Raw genomic sequence first — 19707 nt, forward strand, 5'->3', positions numbered from 1 at the left:
AGTGAAGCAAGCTCGTGAAAGCGCCTTGCACGGTCCCAGCACTTAATAAGCACTTACTCATCGGGTCCCTCCTCCCTGCTCTATGGAAATGAAAGATAAAAGAAGAGGGGAGAGAGTTGGCTCTTTGGGTTTGGACCAAAGGGTCGAGCATGGTAGAGTTGATGAATGTAAACACCCCTCAGATGTGGTTTAAAAATAAATCAACCGAAAGAGAGCTCAGTGCCAGGAGGTAGGGCAACCGTCAAGGAGAAGATGTGTCCGGGGGATGGTGGACCGATTCAGTATCTCCCTCGTGGCGGCGGCTGCAGGTCTGTACTTGACCGAGTGGCGTGGTACCCTACACCACCCCCACGGGAATGCCAGTGGAGAAATCCGGACGAGGTCTGTGGCTCAGTAGTCACCCGCCAATGTCAGGGTCCTGCTTTTGGCGATACGCTCAGCTGACAGAGGAGGCATGAGGGAAGCTGGACAAAGGTATCGGAGGTCTCTGCACCTGCTTTTCCAGCTTCTGAGGAATCTCAAGCGATTTCTAAATAAAACTGTCTTTTCAGGGAGGTCAGCGACCATAGTTGGAAGATGGGTGACGTCTCTGGGGATGGATCCTAAAGGAAATTAGTGCCTGGCAGGATTATGTATCTTTGTCCCTCACTTGTAAATTGTTAAGGCTATCGATACGAATAATGACATTGGCGGCCACTTAGTTGGTGGCTTGTGTGTGCACGTGGGCAAAACCTAACACTTCCCCCCAATAGCCACCAAGAGGTCGTAGTGAGACAGTCCTCATTTTACAACTGAGGAGCTTGAGGGCCAGAGAAGATACGGGGCTTGCCTCAGCGGGGCCACAGCCCTGGGAACGCACAAGGGCCGGCCAGGATGTGACCTTGGGTTTTGACCCTCACTGCGACGTGCACGGTGTGGAGAGTCGCTCCTTTGTGTGTCTGGGAATCTGGGAGCATAAGCTCCTATCTGCCTCTGGGCGCAAATTACACCTTTCTGTTCTATGATTCTAGATTATTCTGACATTATTCTGTTTCTTTGGAAATGGAGATCTGGGTGGTTTGGCACCGCTCTCCCGGGACCCAGGGCCTTGCGAGTCGGCAGCTCAGGGCCAGCAAGCCTGCCGCGTATGGGCTCCTCCCTGGGGAGGGGCGTGCGCTTCCTGACCCGTGGCGTGGCCGCCGTGGCCACTTTGCTGCAGGTATGGTGTGGCGGTGCAGGACTTTGCGGGCAGCTGGAGAAGTGGGATGGCCTTCCTGGCCGTGATCAAGGCCATCGACCCCAGCCTGGTTGACATGAAGCAGGCCCTGGAAGACTCCATGCGGGAGAACCTAGAGAAGGCTTTCAGCATCGCGCACGAGGCCCTTCACATCCCCAGGCTCCTGGAGCCGGAAGGTAGCGCTCATTCTCTCTCTTTCTCTTGCTTGCTTGTTAATAATTTTGGTGACATAGGGAACATGCTGTGCATGTAGAAAAATTTGGAAAATACAGAAAAATCTAATGGAGACATGTTTATATTTCCTATATCCCTACCCCTTAGTATTTGTCTATGCATCTCATGACAGTTTTTTTACGTCATTGAGATCATTGGTGCACCAGTGATCTGTGCATCTCATGACATTTTTTTTTACATAATTGAGATCATTGGTGCACCTATATAGTTGACCCTTGAGCAACGCAGGGGTTAGGGGTGCTGACCGCCCACCGCACTTGGAAATCCACGTATAACTTCTGCCCCCCCCCTAGAAACTTAACTACCAGTAGCCTACTTTTGACTAGAAGCCTTACCGGTAACATGAAGTTAATTAACACATTCTGTGTGTATGTTATATGTATTATACACTGTGTTCTTACAGTAAAGTAAGAGAAACAAAAACATTAATAAGAAAAGCATAAGGAAGAGAAAATACACTTACAGGACTGTACCGTATTTTTTGAAAAAAAAAAAAAAATCGTATGAGTGGACCTGCCCAGTTCAAACCCGCGTCGCTCAAGGGTCAGCTGTGGTTTTGTATTTTACTTTTTTTAATTAAGTTTTTTATTTTATTTTATTTTTTTAAAGATTTTAGTTATTTGACAGAGAGAGACACAGTGAGAGAGGGAACACAAGCAGGGGGAGTGGGAGAGGGAGAAGCAGGCTTCCTGCAGAGCAGGGAGCCCGATGCAGGGCTCGATCCCAGGATGCCGGGATCATGACCTGAGCCAAAGGCAGACGCTTAACGACTGAGCCACCCAGGAGCCCCAGTTAAGTTTTTTATTTTAATTCCAGTATGGTTACCATACAGTGTCGTATTAGTTTCAGGTGTACGATCTAGTGATTGGCAATCCTGTACACTGCTCAGTGCCCATCGTGATACCTGTGCTCTTCTTCCCCATCTCCTGTCTGTCTTTTGCTTTTTTGACTTAGCATTGTAATTACAACAGCAGCACTGAGCCTGTTGCTCTCATGTCTTTGTTACATATTTTTAATGGCTGCACAATGGCCCATCTCATGGGCATACCAAAATTCACTTAGGTCTCCTACCCCTGGTGGACACCGAGGTTGTTTTGGAAACAGTTACGTTTCTATACAACATGCAGTGGCCATCTTACTGGAAAGCTCAGTGTGCATCCCACATGATGTCCTCCGGGACCAGAGGCCATCCGTGGAATACCAGAGTGGGAAACTGCACACGTTTTTAGGGTGCTTGGCTATCTGTCCGACTGCTTTCCACGTGGCTTGGGCTGATATGGGACTCCCTCCAGCAGTGAAGAAGGGTCCTGATCAGCAGACTAGCTGATGGGGCCGGCAGTGAGCTGGCTGCTCCTGGGGGGGTGGGGGGGTGGAAGGGTATTCAGCAGGGAATAATGAACAGCCTTGGGAATGAGGAATTCTGGATTCTGCATCCCAGCTCCACTCTTCATCAGCCAGATGTGAGACTGTAGTCAAGTGATTCATCCCCTCTGGGTCTAAATTTCCTCAAATACAAAACAAAGAGAAAAAACATCAAAGGTCTGTGGGACTCTTCACCATCAAGCAGCCCTTGACCTGTTTAAAAATCACGTGTTCCTCATCCTTCTAACTCCTGTGTCTCTCTTGACAGACATCATGGTTGACACGCCAGATGAGCAGTCTATCGTGACTTACGTGGCACAGTTTCTGGAACATTTCCCGGAGTTGGAAGCCGTATGTTTGTTTCCCTTACCTTTAATGCAGAAAGTGTACATTTCCATCTGCCAGCCATCACACAAAGCTGGGGTTCGGGCCGTGTTGCTCCGTGCAACAAGCAGTAATAATCAAAACCAGATCTCAGATCCCTTGAGCATTGCCTTGGCACATTTTAATTTCAGAATCATAGATAAGGTGCTTTACATTTAAAAGCAGGATGGCAAGTTGGCCAGCCATATCTCTTGCAAATATTTTCCCATACCAGACTTCATTGAGATTGTCAAAGATGCTCGCTTGTCATATGGATGGGCTACCTGATCCTCTAGGTGTCCAATGGAACATTTGGGCAGTTTACCAGATTTTATCAAAGTGTGCAAAATGATAAAAGACAATGACCATTCAGAAGCTCGCCCTCTTATTTTCAGAATCCCAGACTGTACTTGGACCAGAATCAGACCTTTCAGAAGTTGTCACGGCTCCACTGAACTTGCACCCACCCTGTGCCCAACCTTGAGATGATAATAGTGATAGCAACAATGTAACAGTAGATCTCTATTGAATTCATTGGTAATTTACCAAACACCTGCCACTTGCTCAGGGGGACTCAGCAGTAAGCTGGATGGATGAGGTCCCTGACCTCATAGAGCTTTGTTCTAATAGACAAAACAGTTAACAAGTGAGCAAACACATTCTAGACGTTCAGATAGTGGTAAGTACTAGACAGAAGCAAAATTAGCATGAAGAGCTAATGCTCACAGGGGGAGAGGAGCTGCCCTTGGAGCTGGAGGCTGGTCAGGTAAGCGCCCTGTGTATCTCCAGGCTGACTGCCCCTCCAGTCCAACATGGCTCCACGTCATTATCCTTGTGTTATAGATGAAGATACGGACGGTCAGAGAAGCTTAAAAACCACCCCAGGATCACAGCTACCGAGAGACCCCAGGTCTCTGTGACTCCTCAGTTCTGGCTCTTAGATCCCTTACAACATGTGGCTGAAACTGAGGCCCCATTCTGTGTGGCTCTGAAGAGCCAGATGGGGTCCTCCTATGCTGTGGCTTTCATTCTATTCCCTTCCTCTGTGTGTGTGTGTGTGTGTGTGTGTGTGTTTCCTGTCTGTCCCTACACCATAGATCACTTCCCAGGGTGCTTTAAAAGCAGAATTCTCTGGGCTGGAATGGCAGTTCTGCCACTTAAAGCTGTGTGACCCTGAGCTGCTTACTTAACATCTCTGATATGTATCATCTGTGAAATGGAAATACTACCCACATTTCAGTGTTGTGTGAAGAATAAATCGATGATGTCAAGTACCCAGTCTTCTGCCTGCCACGACAGTTGATGCTCAGCAAAGGGTGGTGATTATGATTGTTTTGTAATTCAGTTTTCTCTGCCCATCACTAAATTCTGAGACGCTAAGCACAAGGGCCTTTATTAGCCCTGAGCTCTTAAGCTGTAGGCAGAGTTTGAAATCAACTGAATCTTACGGTATCTGAGTGAGTCAAGGTCATAACCAGGATTCGGCAGATCTGACACTTGGACCTCCCCAGCGCTGGGGTCAGAGACTGGGGCTGGGAGGAGAGAGATTGAATGAGATAGGCTACCTGGAAACAGTGGTCCTGAATCACAGAACACAGTGCATCATTGCAGAACTGACCATATACCTCCTCAAGGAAATACAGATGGGAAGTCCCAGCTAATCTAGACACCCACTCAACTGTTCTTAACAATTCAGCTGAATTTAGTTCATTTTACCAAACCTTTGGTAAGCCCTGGTCAGCCATGTGCCACACACCGTGCCTAGCTTTATGGCCCAACATAAGGTTTTATTTGGGTAAATGGATCACATACACTTGGAAAGAATGTGTCTTAGGCAGTGAAAGAATTGACATTTTTAAAATACTGATTAGATCAAGTTGGTTAATATGCTCCTCTAGTATTCTGTACACCTACTGATTTTTTTTCTACTTTCCCTATCATTTAGTGTGAGGGGAAAATGTTAAAAATCTCCAACTTAGTGGTTGTGGATGTGTTTCTCCTCTTAGTTCTGTTAGTTTTCACTTTCTGATGTTGACGCTATGCTATAAATGCATACACATTTAGGACTGTCATATCTTCCCGATGTCTCAATTGTTGTATTTTTCTGCAGTTTCAGTCTTTGTCTCAAAGTATACTTTGTCTGATAGGAATATGACCATACCAGCTTTCTTATGATGAGTGTTTACATGATGTATCTTTTTCCATCTTTTCCTTCCAGGGTATGTGTGCTTATATTTAAAGAAAGTCTCTTGTAAACAGTATACAGTTAGGTCTTGTTTTTTATCCATTCTGACAAGAATTAGTGCATCATCTTCTTAGTGTATTTCTCAACTATTGACATAGATTTAATCTACCATCCTGATTTTGTTTTTCATTGGTCCTATCTGTTCTGTGATCCTTTGTCCTTCCTTCCTTTTTCTTTTTTTTTTTTTGATTATTGATTATTTTTATTTCCATTTTATCTCCTCCATTGGCTTTTCGGCCACATCTCCTTGTTTTATCTTTGCAGTAGCTTCAAATAGGGATTATAATATTCATCTGAACCTACTTTAGTCTACCTTGATTTGTTATACTGCTTTAAGTAAAATGCATAGTGTATGCATTTTTATGTATGTAACAACGTAATTCCATTCTCTTCTCTGTTCCTTTTTGCTATTATTGTCATTTATTTTACTTCTATATGTGTTTTAACCTCCAGTGCTTTGTTATTATTATTGCTTTAAATAGTCAGGAGACTTTTTAAGAAAAGTTTTTAAATAATCTTTTATATTGCCCATATATTTACCATTTGGGGTACTTTTCATTCCCTCCTTCAGATCCATGCTTCTGTCTGTGGTCATTTCCCTTCAGCCTGGAAAGTTACCTTTGTATTTCTTATAGTCTTGGTTACTTCTGTAGTCTTTTATTTGCTAGTGCTAACCCTGGGTCATATTTGAGTCTACTTCTAATGATTGTTGTTTCTCTTGATTATGGGTCTCATTTTCCTGCTTCTCTATGTCTTAAAATGTTTTATTTTATGCCAGACCTGGTATATGAAAGGATAGTAGAGATTGAGATAGCCAATATTTTTTATCCCGGAGAATGTAGCCTTTTTCCAAACTAGGACCTGATTGAGGAGCTGATTGTTTTGACCTTCCCAGGAGTCGATAACAGCTGCACTGCAGTTTTATTTAATGTCAACTGCCTCGTTTCAAATGATTTTAGGATGAGGTCAGTCTACTCTCTCCACCAGTACACTGGGAGCCTAGCATTGCAATACCACCAAGATTGCTCTCTGCTTTTCAGCCCTGCTCTCAGCTGCTCTTACTTAACAGAAGTCCCAGTGTGGGAGAATTAGTATATGAAGACAACTGGTTTTGCATTTGGGGCCCTTCCATATTTAATCTCTCACACTTGCCCATGCAATCAATAAAGATTCGGCTAATCTTTCTTAAGCTTGGGTAGGTTCGCTCTCCTATCCATACTCAGACTAGGCAATGGCCTGCCAGTCTGAAGTAGCTGACACTCACTTAGGAAGGGCTCATCATTCTCTAGAGTTCAGTTCATTGAGATTTCTTTGCATCCACAGCTTTTAAAAACACATTTTTAATTTATCTGGTGTTTTCACATTTCAGCAGGAGCAACCATCTGTATCTCTTAATTAGAACACTTGGCATTAGTTCTGAAGTGGCTTTTTCCACATTGGTTTTTGGTTTATGAGAGGGGAATATACATCGTACTTCAACACTCCTCTGATTTTGTGTTGCCCTATGTTTCTTTGCAGGAGGATTTCATGGATTCCGATAAAGAAGCCCCTATCGAATCCACCTTTGTCCGCATCAAAGAAACTCCTTCTGAACAGGAGAGCACAGTCTTCCTTCTGACTGAAAACGGGGAGCGGGCCTACACCATTAACCATGAAGCCAGCCAACCACCACCCTCCAAAGTCTTTGTCTGTGACAAGCCCGAGAGTATGAAAGAATGCTTCCCCAGTGGTGTGTCCAGCTATGCACTGTCAGACAGCTCCACTGAATTCACGCACCAGATCGTCGACCAGGCCCTCCAAGGGGTCCCAGGTAAGGCCAGCAGCGCCAACGACCCATCTCCAGAATCTTCCATTTTATCATCCAAAACGGACAGCCGGAGGTCCAACTCTTTGCCAATCAAGAAAACTGTGCACTTTGAGGCTGACACCTACAAGGACGCTTCCTGCAGTAAGGACCCTTTCTACAGCCAAGACCTTCGCTTTGAAGGGAGCCCGAGAGGGACAAAGGACTCATTGCTGAAGCAGGGTGGGTACAGCCTGGCAATTGAGACTGCCGAGGAAAAGCCGAAACAGGAGGCTCCAAAGATTTCAGAAGCAGCCTCTGATGAGTCCCCAGGTGACATCTCTTTGGTGGAAGGTAAGATCAATCATTCACAGACTGCCCAGGGTTCTCCCTCCTGGAACGGGGAGCCGGAGGGTGCAGCCAGCCCCGGGGAGGAGAGTCGTCCCCTTTCACATCTCGGGGACAACACTGTTATGGCCGATTCCTTGGAGATCAAGGTCGAGCTGCTGACCGTAGAAGCTATGGGTAAGGAAGACTATTTTGAAGGCATTCCTTTAAAGGCCTCTAAATTTAGCAACGACCTAATCGATTTTGCCTCGACCAGCCAGACTTTCAAGGAGGTTCCTTCGCCTCATGAGAAAAAACCAGTGGAGGATGAGGTTTTGGAGGATCAGGCTGAGAAACCGGGGAAGAGGAGAAGTAAATCGGCGCACCAGAGGAAAGATTCGGATGAGTCCCCAGAGAGGCCCAACAAGCTTGAACCTCACAAGGACCCCAGGCAAGAAGACCACGGCTATTCTCTGGCTCCAGGGCAGGCGCCTGCGGATAAGAAGCCAGAGGTGTACGAGAAGCCCAAGCGTAAGTCCGCGCACTGCCATCGGGGCGAGGACAAAGGGGAGCCTGCGGGGCCACAGGGGCCGGAAGGAGAGGTGCCCTCTGAGCCGCCGAGCAACAGCGTCAGCCTGGAGACCCTGCGCAGTCGCAGTGAGGAGGGCCTGGACTTCAGGCCCTCCCCGCCGCTGTCCAAGGTCTCTGTCATTCCCCACGACCTATTCTACTACCCGCACTACGAGGTGCCCCTGGCTGAGGTTTTGGAGGCTTATGCGGAGGGCGCAGAGGATTTGAAAAACGAAGCCCTGGATCTTGAGGAGCCGGAGGGCTATCTGCGTGATGTGGGGGCCAGGGACGAAGCCGAGGAGGTCAAGGTGTCTTGGAGCACCTGCAGCTTCTCGGGGCTGGGCGAGGACGTCCCCGAGGCCAGCGACCCTGCGGCGCCTTGTCCCGAGGGGCGTGCGGAGAATGCCAGACCAGCCTTGGAACCCACTGACCCATCCCCACCAGAGGACCACCAGCAAGGGGAGGCCGCAGACAGTTCCTCTGTGGAGAGCCAGCAGGTACTTGATCGTGGGTTTGGGAACCCTGGGCCCTGCACGGGGGTGCTGCTCTTCTCCCTCCATAAAATAGGGAAGCAGAAGCTTCCCTCGCAGGCAGCCCGGGGCCAGAATTTAAGGCGGCACTCACTCGGGTTCGGGCAAGGACAGGGCTGGCACCCTTCGGCACTCCTGAAATTTTGTACCTCGGGTGCCTCCCTGCCTCCCCGCAGCCCTGGCCCTCCCCACAAGGGGGCCAAGAGGATGGAATGAGGTCATGTTTGAGGGCCAGGGTAGTAGTAGCAGTAATCACTGTCCGTGCTACTCGTAGCTACATCTCGTGCACACTCTGCGAGTCTTAGCCCCGCCTCCTGCAGCAGCCTGAGCAAACCAGTGAGCTCACATTTGACTCTGGCCTTGATTTTTGAAGGTTGCCTGTTGATACAGTTATCTGGCTCCTGTGCTTAGAAGTGGGGGACACGCACTTCTGAGTTCTAGCAGCCGGGCGCACACTTAGCCACCACTTGGTGTTCCCGTCTGCCTGGCCCAGCAGCTCGACCTCCTCCTTCGCTCCCCTCCAGCCAAGCCAGCTTCCCCCTGGTTCTCTGGCATGCCACATTCTGCTCCACCCACCTCGTGCTTCACTTGGCAAACGCTGACGCCCCTGCAAAGCCCAGTGCCAATGACACGTCCTCCCAGGAGCCTTCCCAGCATCTCCCCAGGCAGAACAGTTGCTTTCTCCTTGATAGCCCACCGTCACACGTGACAGCTCTCTACCCTTCCACTAGCCTGGTGTGGTGGGTTGTGATTTTCCCTCCCAGCAGAAGAGTGAGCATTTATTTGTGTATGAATCTTCGGACTCTGGAGAGCAGCCTGGCAAGGCTTGCAGTGGAGAAACAAAGGTGGCTGGATTGCATGATGGCTTGGGGGTGTAAGGTGAACACCTTAGAGTAAATTCAAACACCAAGATCAAGAGGATGCTCTGGCTCACAGCAGGGGAGAGTCAAGCCTGAGGGAGGGGCTGAAGGTGTTCAGGGCAATGAGAAATCCTTGCACCTGGAGGGCTGCAAGAGCAAGGGACACTCTCAGTAGCCTTAAAAGACATGTAGGATTTAGGGGCTCCTGGGTAGCTCAGTCGGTTAAGTGTCTGCCTCCGGCTCAGGTCATGATCCCAGCTGGGGTCCTGGGATCAAGCCCTGCGTTGGGCTCCCTGCTCAGCAGTGAGTCTGCTTCTTCCTCTTCCTCTCCCTCTCTGCCTGCTTGTTCTCTCTTTCTCTATCTCTCTCTAAAATAAATAAATAAAATCTTAAAAAAAAAAAAAAAAGACATGTAGGATTTAGATAGGCCGGAAGTGGTGGCTTGGTCTGATGGGTTCGCCAACCCCCAGAGAACGCACTGGGTGGAGCAGAATTCTCAGACAGTGGCGGCCTAGAAGTCAGTGTGGCAGGACCAATGCTCTGTCCGTCTTTGGATGGAGAAGAGGGTGGGGTAGCTTTGCAGGTGCCATGACCCGCTGGCCATCTGCCCCTTTTGCCCCCAGAAAGAAGAACCCAGTCCCGGGCCCCCGCCCCCTCCCACCTGCTGTCTACCGACTTGCTGGAAGCCAGCCCAGCCAAACAGGCTCTTCCAGCAGGGGACCCCAAGATCCAGCGGGGTAGATATGGCCCTCAGATCACGTCTTGGGGTCCCCAGGTTGGGGGACCATGACAACAGCCACAGCAATTCTCAGCACTGTTAAGGGACAGAAGATCTTTTAGGACAAAAGAAAGGGGACTGAGTAGGTAACAGGAAGAAAGACTAAGTTGCATCTCTGCCCATCTGTACTATTTAAAATGGCTTATTAGCAGCTCACTTCCTCTCCCTGGGGCATACTGAATGCTCCCTGCAGAAATGCAGACGTGTCACTTTATTCTCCTCTGCTTTACAAAGAGAAAAGTCATTTGCCACAAGCAGGTGGTATGGGTTTGTGTGCCCAGCCTGTGGACAGGTGATCTGGGGTGTGGCTGGATGAGTCCTGGGCTGGGAATGGAATTGGGAGATGTAGATTTGAATGTACCTTACACCGAGCTAAGCATGAGCCCTTGGGGACAGAGCTTCCATTCCTGGGTAGAGTGTCCCACCATGTGCATCTCTGGGCTCCGACCTGCCTCCCCCGGCTCTCACCCATCCAATGAGCAGGCACCCCCCACTCCCAAGCACACCTGGTCATCAGCCCCCACGTGTAGCCCTGGTAGTCCTGTGGGTGAGCCGGGGGGCTGGCTTGTGGCCCAGGATGACAGGTGAGGTCTCGGAGTTTTGCCTCCTGGCAGACAAGACGACACGGGAACATTTCTCCGATACCTGGCCCTCCTTTAAAAAAAGGTAAAGAAAAGAAACGGAAAGGAAAGTCTTCCAACAAGACTAGAACATGGAACGTTTCTTCTTCTAGTCTTTAAAAACAAGTCCTCTTCTCTTTTCACGTTTCAGAAAAGGTAGCATTGGCCCATGGATGACGGGGGAAGGACTGGCATTTCAAATTGCTAGGAGCATTTTTAGTTCCTGCAAGGACCTTTGTTCTCCTGGGGTGCATGGGACTGGCCGCTCTAATCCTCACATTCCAACACCTGTTGAGCAGGTGTCTTTCAGCCCCTGAAGGGACTCTTGAGAGGTGGCTCCAACAATCCCCATGCTTCTTGGCTTCTTTTTTTTTTTTTTTTAAGATTTTATTTATTTATTTGACAGAGAGAGACACAGAGAGAGAGGGAACACAAGCAGGGGGAGTGGGAGAGGGAGAAGCAGGCTTCCCTCGGAGCAGGGACCCTGAGATCATGACCTGAGCCGAAGGCAGATGCTTAAAGACTGAGCCACCCAGGCGCCCCTGCTTCTCGGCTTCTTAATTTCACTCGGGAGTATTGCCAATGGGCTTCACAGTGCCCGGTGTGGACAGTGGTCCAAGAATCTTCCTCATCAAGTAAATTCTAGCTAGATATGTTGCCCTGTGAGCCACCAAAGTACAGTGAAGCTGTCATCCCAAAGCAAAAGGTTTGCATATGTGGGTACCTCTCCCAGCTCAGGGGCTCCCTTTGCACCTGGTGGCCCACCTGGCTTCCAGGATTCACTCCTCTGTTTAAACTGGATGATGGTTGTGTGAAGGGTCCCACCATTGCCCACTGTACAGGGCATCCTTCATGGGAAACACTGTGGAGCAGTGAGAAAAGACCGATGATTATTATACCCATTGGACAGACAAGGAGAGGGTTTGAGAAATAGTCGGTTGGGTAATGTAACTAACGCAGCCAGGCTTTGAAAGCAGATCTCAGTGACTCTGAAACCCATGCTGTTTTTACAGTCTGTGGCATTTGCACTCTGCCCAGGGAGCCCGAGTGCAGGTGGGCTTGTCTTCCACGGCAGGCCGTGCTGGAAGGACTCCCCGGGAGGGGCAGAACTGGAGGGGATGCCCTAGCTTCCTGGACTGCAGGTGGAGTGGAGCGCTGCTGGGGGGGCGTCACGCACTGAGCCTCGCAGCATGAAATGCTGACTTGTATTCGGTTGTCTTGTCCTTAAGTCCCAGGAATTCGGAAACTTGGGAAACTTAGCAAACTCTTTAGAAGAAAAGATAATGGGAGAATCAATCAGCAGTAAAAAAAAGGAGAAAAGGAAGCATGTGGACCACGTAGGAAGTTCAATATTTATAGCACCCGGCACCATCCGATCCTCAGATGACCTAGAAGAAGACACTGGTGACCACAAAGTCCTCTCCAGGTATTTTGTTACTATCTTCTTACCCTAGGGACCGAGCTAGAGAGTTACTCCCTGAACTCGTACCATTCTTGGTTTCTGATTTGGGGCGGAGGGTATACAGAGGAGTGGAACCGGACAGCAAGGGAAACAGGTTCGTACAAAATTTATCTGGCCAATGGGTCATTTGCCAGAATCAGAAACAGATTCATCCTCCTCCTCTACACCTGAGCTCCCCTGCCCTGCCCAGACCCGCTCACACACCGAGAGCTAGAAGGACATGAGGCCTGCCTTCTCCCCACTCCGAGGACCTTTGGGCGGAAGCTGGAAGTGGGCAGCAGAAGCAGGGTAGGTGTGGGACGTGGAACGTTACAGACTCAGAAGCTCTGCGGCCGCCCCAGCCCCCCGACAGCCACTGGGTCGAGAGCATGCCCAGCCATTTACGAGCAGCTCACCGAATTCGAAGGAATGTGCTACGTATGACCTGTCATCACCGACACACAGAAGCTGGGCATTAATAATGCGGCTTCACCCATGAGCCAGGGTCCAAGGGAGTAAGGATGGTTGATCTATCTCAGAGGAGGAGGAAGTGGGGAGGATGACAGGCTTTAACTGATGTCCAGGAAGCTTGTCGTGCACATCGGCTCTGTCACTCCCAAGGGCTCCGCGTGAGCCAGATTTGTCCCAGGGAGAACATTTAGCTGCTGAATGGCAGATCCTGGTTTCTCCTCCTCATCTGTCACCGCCACAGTGATCACTGTTTAACCTGCCCTCATGCATTCAAGCGTTTCCCATACGTTCCCTCTTTGATGCGCGCGGCAGCTCCCGAGGCAGGTAGGAGGGACTGTGCATCAGGACGGTGGGCACAGAGGCTCGGGGGGCACCTCCCAGCCTGGGGGATGGCAGAGCTGGGGTCTCGGACTCAGATCTGTCAGACGCCATGACCCACATTCTCCCCATGACCCCTCCTTGCCTGCGGTGGGCCACACCGGCTACAAAAGGGAAATTGTTGAGATCAGCACTTGGGGAGCGAGGGGGGAGAAGCCAGTGCAGGGGGACCTGGAGGAAGGGCTGGCGGAGGTCCTGCTTTCCATCTCCCCTCTGCTCTGCTTCTGCACCTGCACTACAGGGGACAAAAGGAGACTTTTGGGGGGGCCCAGGTGAGGGGCAAGGCATGATGGAACACTGCTGCCCACTTTGCCCTTGACTCCAGAGTCCCTCTCCCTGCAGAGACCTGGTTGTGACCGTCCAGCAGACATCCATGGCTTAGCAGGCAGGTGCCCAGGCCACCCCAGCCCAGACAGGGGCCTCTGGTTGTTTCGTTAAGCTGGCTGTGCTCCGTGACCAGTCACTCTGGGAAGAGCTCAGCCGCAGTGGTGATGCGGGCACAGTCCCGGCCCCCAGGGGCTCAGGCAAGCGGAGGGAAGGCGCGCCGTGTTGTTTGAGCTCCGCACGGAGGGATTGCAGGGTTTGGATTTGGGAGCGGGAGAGAAGGCAACCCGGGTGGAAGGGACAGCCTGAGCAAACAGCAGGCAGACAGGACACGTTGGCCAGATGTGAGGGGGTTGGGGAGAAGCAGGGGGAGCGTTGGGGGATCGAGCATCTTGGATGCCAGCTGCATCCAGCTGGCCGTGCCCACCAAACCCGTCCTAATGAAGATGAGACAAAGTCGGTAAATGTTGAAAAGGGAGCGTCATCTTGGTGTGTGTGGGAAGGAGGCCCGGTTGACTTTCCCCGTCTGACTGATCTGCACACGGATCTGCGGGGAGCGGGCAGCATCACCCCTCTCGCGGCTCCTTTCCAGGCTCATCTATGTCCACTCTTGGTCACCTCTGCCCTCCTCCCTAGCCTGCCAAGCCCCTTGGCCTTCATTGAGATCCCTGAATGCCCCCCAAGCTCCTTTGTCTTTGAGGATCCTCTGTCCCCTGCCCGTTCCCTGTCTTGCTTCCCTGGGTTTCAGCTCCACTCCCACTTCCTCCAGGCAACCTTCTTAGATTCCTCTGGGCTATTTTTAATCCCCCTTTGTATGTTCTCACAGTCCTACTCTTTTCTTCACAGCATTTCTCAAAACAGTTCATTTCTCTGATCATTTGTGTAAGGCTGTCTTTATCATTTGCTGTCCCCCAAGTTGGTGAGGCAGCTCCCTGGAGGCAGGGAGGGCACAGCCCTGACTTTTAGCACCACCCCCGGCTCGCAGCCAGCCTTTAATAAAAACTCTTCGGGTGGATGAATAAATGAATGAAGTGCTCTCTCAGGCTGCGGTGGGTGGGCTCCTGAGGAGCCGGGCCCTCAGCGCGGAGCCCAGTGCCTGGCACACAATCTCAAAGAATGAGATTCAGGAGGGAAACCTGGATAAGTTTCCTACAGATGGTTCTAGAACACAAAAACCACCTACAAGAAAGTACGCCGAGAAAGAGAGGGTGGGAGAAGAACAGGAGCCCTTCCTGATGCGGATGTGCTTTTTACTAGAAAGTACTATAAGCAGGTGGGGCTTACCCGCGTCTCCAGGTAATCCCAGGTACTCCCGTGAATTGGGACAGTGTTGGGTCCCACACGCCTGAGGCTCTTTTTCCTTTATGGTGCATTTTGTTTTGTTTCTGAGCTGTGATACCCGCCAGGAAAACTAGCCCAGGCTTTGGACTGAGGGCAAGGACTGACGTTTCCCTGGGCCTCACCCAGCGCCTGGCACATAGTAGGTGCTCAATACCTATTAGCTGGAAACATGCCCAGTGCACGCACGGGAAGAGGTTGGTGAAGTTTCAGGACAGCAGCGGGCAGGAATACCAAGGCTGCCAAAGATGAATTCCCTGGGAATAAACTCTTGGGTTAGATGCCTTTTTCTTGGATCCCCAGATGCCGCATGGTTAGGTTTGCCTTAAGGAAACTGAGATGACTATCTCTGACGCCCAACACCTAGTTCTCCTGTTGAGCAACAAGATGGAGCCCTTGGGACCTGAAGTATACTGTTCTTACCACCAGCGCCACAGCTCCATGAAGTAGTTGGGGTAGGAAGGATGACCCATTTTACAGATGAGGAAAACTGATCAGAGACATAAAATAAGTGGCTAAGGTGGCCAGTTAATCAGGAGCCCAGTTATTTTTGCCTCAGCCCTATGTGAACCAGCTTTAGTACATGACCAGAGATACATTCCCCATCAGCCTCAAAGGTATGGTCAGAAAATTAGCCTCCTCATGCAGGAAAGGAAAAGAGGTGCCACACCCAAGAGACAGACAGCAGCATCGTGCACAGAAAGGAGCACTAGAAAGGGAGTCTGGATAGCCAGTCTTAGCCCAGATCTGATATTAGCGTGCAGAGGACCTCCAACAATTACCAGATCTTGGGATGCTTGGAGAAGGACCTCCCTTCCTTCCCTGAAACCCTGAGACTTTGAAAAATATGTGATCTGCTTTCTATTTAAAATTCTTTCTCAGTTTTTTTTTTTTCCCTTGTAGATGAGGCCATAGTGTGTCTCTAATACCCATCCCATTATTTGTAAGCACACCCCAACCCGACGGGGCATACTGAATAAAAATTCTCCTTTCCGTTGCTGGGTCTGAAATCATAGCTTGCCTGGATCCGCATGTGGAAGACTCGGGATGGGGGTGAATGTAGAGCTGAGCCACAAAGGGCTCTTGGTGGCAACCAGTTCAAAACGTGTTTGTTTTTCAGGACTAGTCACAGTGACTCCAGCATTTACATTCGACGACATACTAACAGGTCTTTGGAATCGGTTAGTATGTGAATTTCTTCTTCTTCTGCATGGCCCCTGCTAATCAATTCATTTCCATCCTTCCTCCTCCTCAGCCCAGAGCTTTGAAATTACTGATGTGCAACAAATATACTTTTGGATAGAAGACAAGCAAATTCAAACCTTGTTGTTAAGCACAGTCCAATTGGATGTCCAATTTGGGCAGTAGGGGATGTAAATAAATAAAGTGATGATCATAAAGCCCGAAGGCCTTTTTGTCGTAAAAAAAAAATGCACCAAGACCCCCAACCCCACCCTGGCGCACACACCCAGAAAGACCACCCTCAAAGACAACAGTGCAATACTTAAATTAGCAGCTACTTAAGTAGGGCTGGATGTGTTGGGACCCAAAGCACCGTGGTCCGCAACCCGATTCGGGTGGTGGGTGGTGGCGCCTCTCTGGTTCACTAGGCGGGGTTTGGGGGAGAGGGTAGAATACTGTAGATTATTAGTTTGCAGTTTGATTTGGGAAACTAAATGTTTGCAATGTTGAGAAAAGCGCGGCATGCTCGGCTTTGTATGTTTAAAATCAAAATTTTATTTTCTGTTTCAGAGATTTCATCTTTACTAATTGGGTTGCGGGGGTTTTGTTTATAAATTTCACTGTAGGATCATTTTAGCTATGTTCAATTGAGGAACGCAGCAGATCTGGATGACAGAAGAAACCGAACGTTAACCAGGTCGGTGGCTTTCCTCCCAGGTTTTATGGGGTTTATATATATATATATTTTTTCTTTTTTAATTATGCAGTCTTACAGGGGTGGCTCTTCTCCAACTCTCCTTGGTTCATGGCCGTAGTAATTATCTGAGATCATGCAAGGAGATCCCTGCTCCAGAGCAAATGCATGGAAACTGAATATAAGCAGGAGGGAGAGTGGAAATTGATGGACGGGGGAGGGTGGGGGGCTGGGGGGGCATGGTTCAGAAAATGCTTCCGTTTAAAGCCTGATCCGGGTCATGAGCCGGCAGCTGCCTTTTACACCATGTGGGGGTAGAGGCGGGAGGGAGAGATGTGATGCTGGGTGTGGTCTTCACGCGGTCGCCCCTGACCCCACGTTCATTCTGTGTCACCTGCAGGTACAATACTCAGAAGCTCACTGAGCTGATTTTACAGTTTTATGGCATCAGAGCAGACATGAAGAGGGAGTGCAAACATGCCAGGATGTCCATGAAAGTATTTCTTGCTGTTCGAGAACTAGATGGCCTCATCTGATCTTGCCAAATCGCTATACTGCTGAATCGCAGCCCATGTAGAACACAGGAGCCCAGAGAAATCCCACAAACTCTGACAATCCTGAGATGCCCCTATCCCTGTTAAAGTTACCGCATCCCTTAATTGTTTTGATTTTTTTGTTTTTTAAATATTTGCCACGGATTTCAGTTGGCTTGGAAGGACTTAGATTATTGGAGTGGAAAAGGCTCTCTGAATATCGCCCAACACCCGCGAGTGGGATCCTTAGAAGCCCGCCCCTCTGGCTTTTAAGAAAGGGGCAAGACCTGTTTCCTTCCCCTGCCATAAAATGGAAATATTAATTCACGTTGTCCACCAGGTGTGACGGACTCCCTAGGAAAGTAGCGCTTTTCGCTTTTATGAGATCGAGACTTGACAATTTAAACTAGAAGGTTGAGAAATGCAGTCATGCTCTATAAAAAACAGAGTTTAAATTTTAAAAAGAAAGTTTTCAGAAAGAAAAATTCTGTCCTTTGTCATATGCGAGTCAGTCTCTAGACCAAAAGGCAAACGTTTAATCCCCTGTTGGCCTTGCCTCTGTCTGCATCAGGAGACGGTTCAGGGATGAGGTCGTCTCCACCGCACACCACACACCAAATAACCCTAAGAAGCTTACACTCTAGGCTCCTATAAATGCAGCTCTAAGCAGAGGCCCGCAGCCCCTTTCCAATCAGATGATGCCCCCAACCCTTTCCTTGGTGAGAATTGGGAGCTGAGGTTGGTCACCACCGCGCGGACCCTTCTGGGCTTTCTCCACCAAGCCAAAGCAAAACGTCACCTTGACACCACTTTCTGTAACACAAAAGAAGAAAGAGAAGTCTGACCAAAGTCAAATCTAGTCGTTATCTTCAAGGTTCTCTTCCAAAGCCAAAAAACAGAAGCTTGGGGGTGGGGGGCGGGCATGCCTTTGTCTCTGTTTTTAAATGATCGGTAATCAGGGAACTCTGTTCCTTCAGATGACTTATGACGTCCCCTCTGTTAGTGACAGATAGCAGAGTGCCGTCAGTATCCAGCTCTGCGTTAAGGACACTGTGGCATAAAGGAAGGTGTCCTGGACCAGGGATGGGGGGGCGGGGTTAGTCATTGTGTGGCCTTGAGCGAGCAAGCCACTGCACCCCGTGAGTCTCAGTATGCCCATCTGCGGAATGGGGCTGACCGCTTTGCCCTCCTAGGGTTGTGCGGATGAACTGAGCTTGTATGAAAGCGCAGAGCTCTCCCGGGACCCCGGCCGTCCCCTTGGATCGGCACATGCCCTGCAGGGCCTCTTGACCGGCCGGCTGGGAAGCCCTCAACTCTCCAGTTGGGCAGTGAGGTTACAGGCTGGGGAGGCGGGGGTGGGGGGGCCCATCCGCCCGGGGGACCTGCTTCTAACTGCCTTGCCTGTGTCTTCCCTCCTGCAGGAAGGCCAACAACTCTGGTGAAGCCATGTTGCTGGAGAGCCAGAGCCCCCAGAGCGACTCTCTGACACAGTTTGTCCAGCAGCCGGATATGATGTATTTTATTCTCTTCCTCTGGCTCCTGGTTTACTGCCTGTTGCTGTTCCCGCAGCTGGACGTCAACAGACTCTGAGGCGCGTGTCTGCATAATAAAAACGACAGGCCCTTGACCAGGGGGCGGGAGCTCTTTCTACTTCACTTTTTTCGGGTGTGGAGGAGGGCACCTCTGCAGACGGTGGGGGGCCTCAGGGAAACAGCCCCCTCTCCCCGCTTCACCTTTCCTTTCTGTCCTGTAAGTGCTGAGCATGCTTTTCTCTTCGGCTGTGTCCTCGACACTCAGGTGTGTGTTTGGCTGGATCGTTAGGTGGAGTTTATTCCTGCGGGCCTTGCTTTGTCAGGTATGAAGCACCCTTGCTAATATTTAGCCATAATCTGGCTTGTAGCTCGTCCCCCGTGCAGGCTTTTAAGGTCCAGATGGACTCGAGTGAGCTGCCTCTCGGAGGAGGGTCCTCCTGGTGAGGAAGAGGGGCGATGCCCCACGCAGGACCTCCACTGGGAAGAAAGCTGCCCCATGTTCCTCCCCGAGGGGAGTTTGAGTGAAGGTGCTGGGTGTCCATGCACCTGTCGTGTGGTCCGCGGTTGGTTATATCTGAGGGGCGCAGAGCTGCCGGCTCCAGGAGCCCGCGTCCCGGAACGGCAAACCCGAGGAGGAAAGTGGGGGCTGTGTAGTGAGCTGCCATGCACTTTCTGTCACCCTAGTTTTGGGGGAAGAGCAAGGGAGGGGAGGATGGAAATTCAGTTTTGCGTTGATTGGATTGAGGTTAAAGCTGTGATTTTCAAATGTTTTCCACCCATGTCTTAGCCAGGGGAGAATCTAGATCGTACAGTAAAAGCCTCTGTGCTGATCTCCAGGGCTCCAGAGGGCACTGCCCAAGGCTCCTTAAAAGCCAGGAGGAGGAGTGCAGGAGTGGCTGGGCTCAGAATAAGTTCCGGCTCACGCT

At 50.1% G+C, this 19707-nt stretch overlaps 1 protein-coding gene across 1 annotated transcript in view; it reads left to right on the forward strand.

The window, feature by feature from the left end:
• Positions 1-18876, forward strand: part of CLMN (calmin) — a 45851-nt gene extending 26975 nt beyond the window's left edge. Inside the window, exons 7-13 of the mRNA XM_021679676.2 lie at positions 1199-1392; positions 3081-3163; positions 6939-8597; positions 12118-12314; positions 15961-16021; positions 16649-16719; positions 18671-18876. Coding sequence (XP_021535351.2) covers positions 1199-1392; positions 3081-3163; positions 6939-8597; positions 12118-12314; positions 15961-16021; positions 16649-16719; positions 18671-18839 — 2434 coding nt within the window. The 3' untranslated portion in view covers positions 18840-18876. The remainder of the gene's footprint in view (positions 1-1198; positions 1393-3080; positions 3164-6938; positions 8598-12117; positions 12315-15960; positions 16022-16648; positions 16720-18670) is intronic.
• The last annotated feature ends 831 nt before the right edge of the window (positions 18877-19707 follow it).

The sequence above is a fragment of the Neomonachus schauinslandi genome, chromosome 9 (genome assembly GCF_002201575.2).
Source record: "Neomonachus schauinslandi chromosome 9, ASM220157v2, whole genome shotgun sequence".
Classification (NCBI taxonomy): Eukaryota; Metazoa; Chordata; class Mammalia; order Carnivora; family Phocidae; genus Neomonachus; species Neomonachus schauinslandi.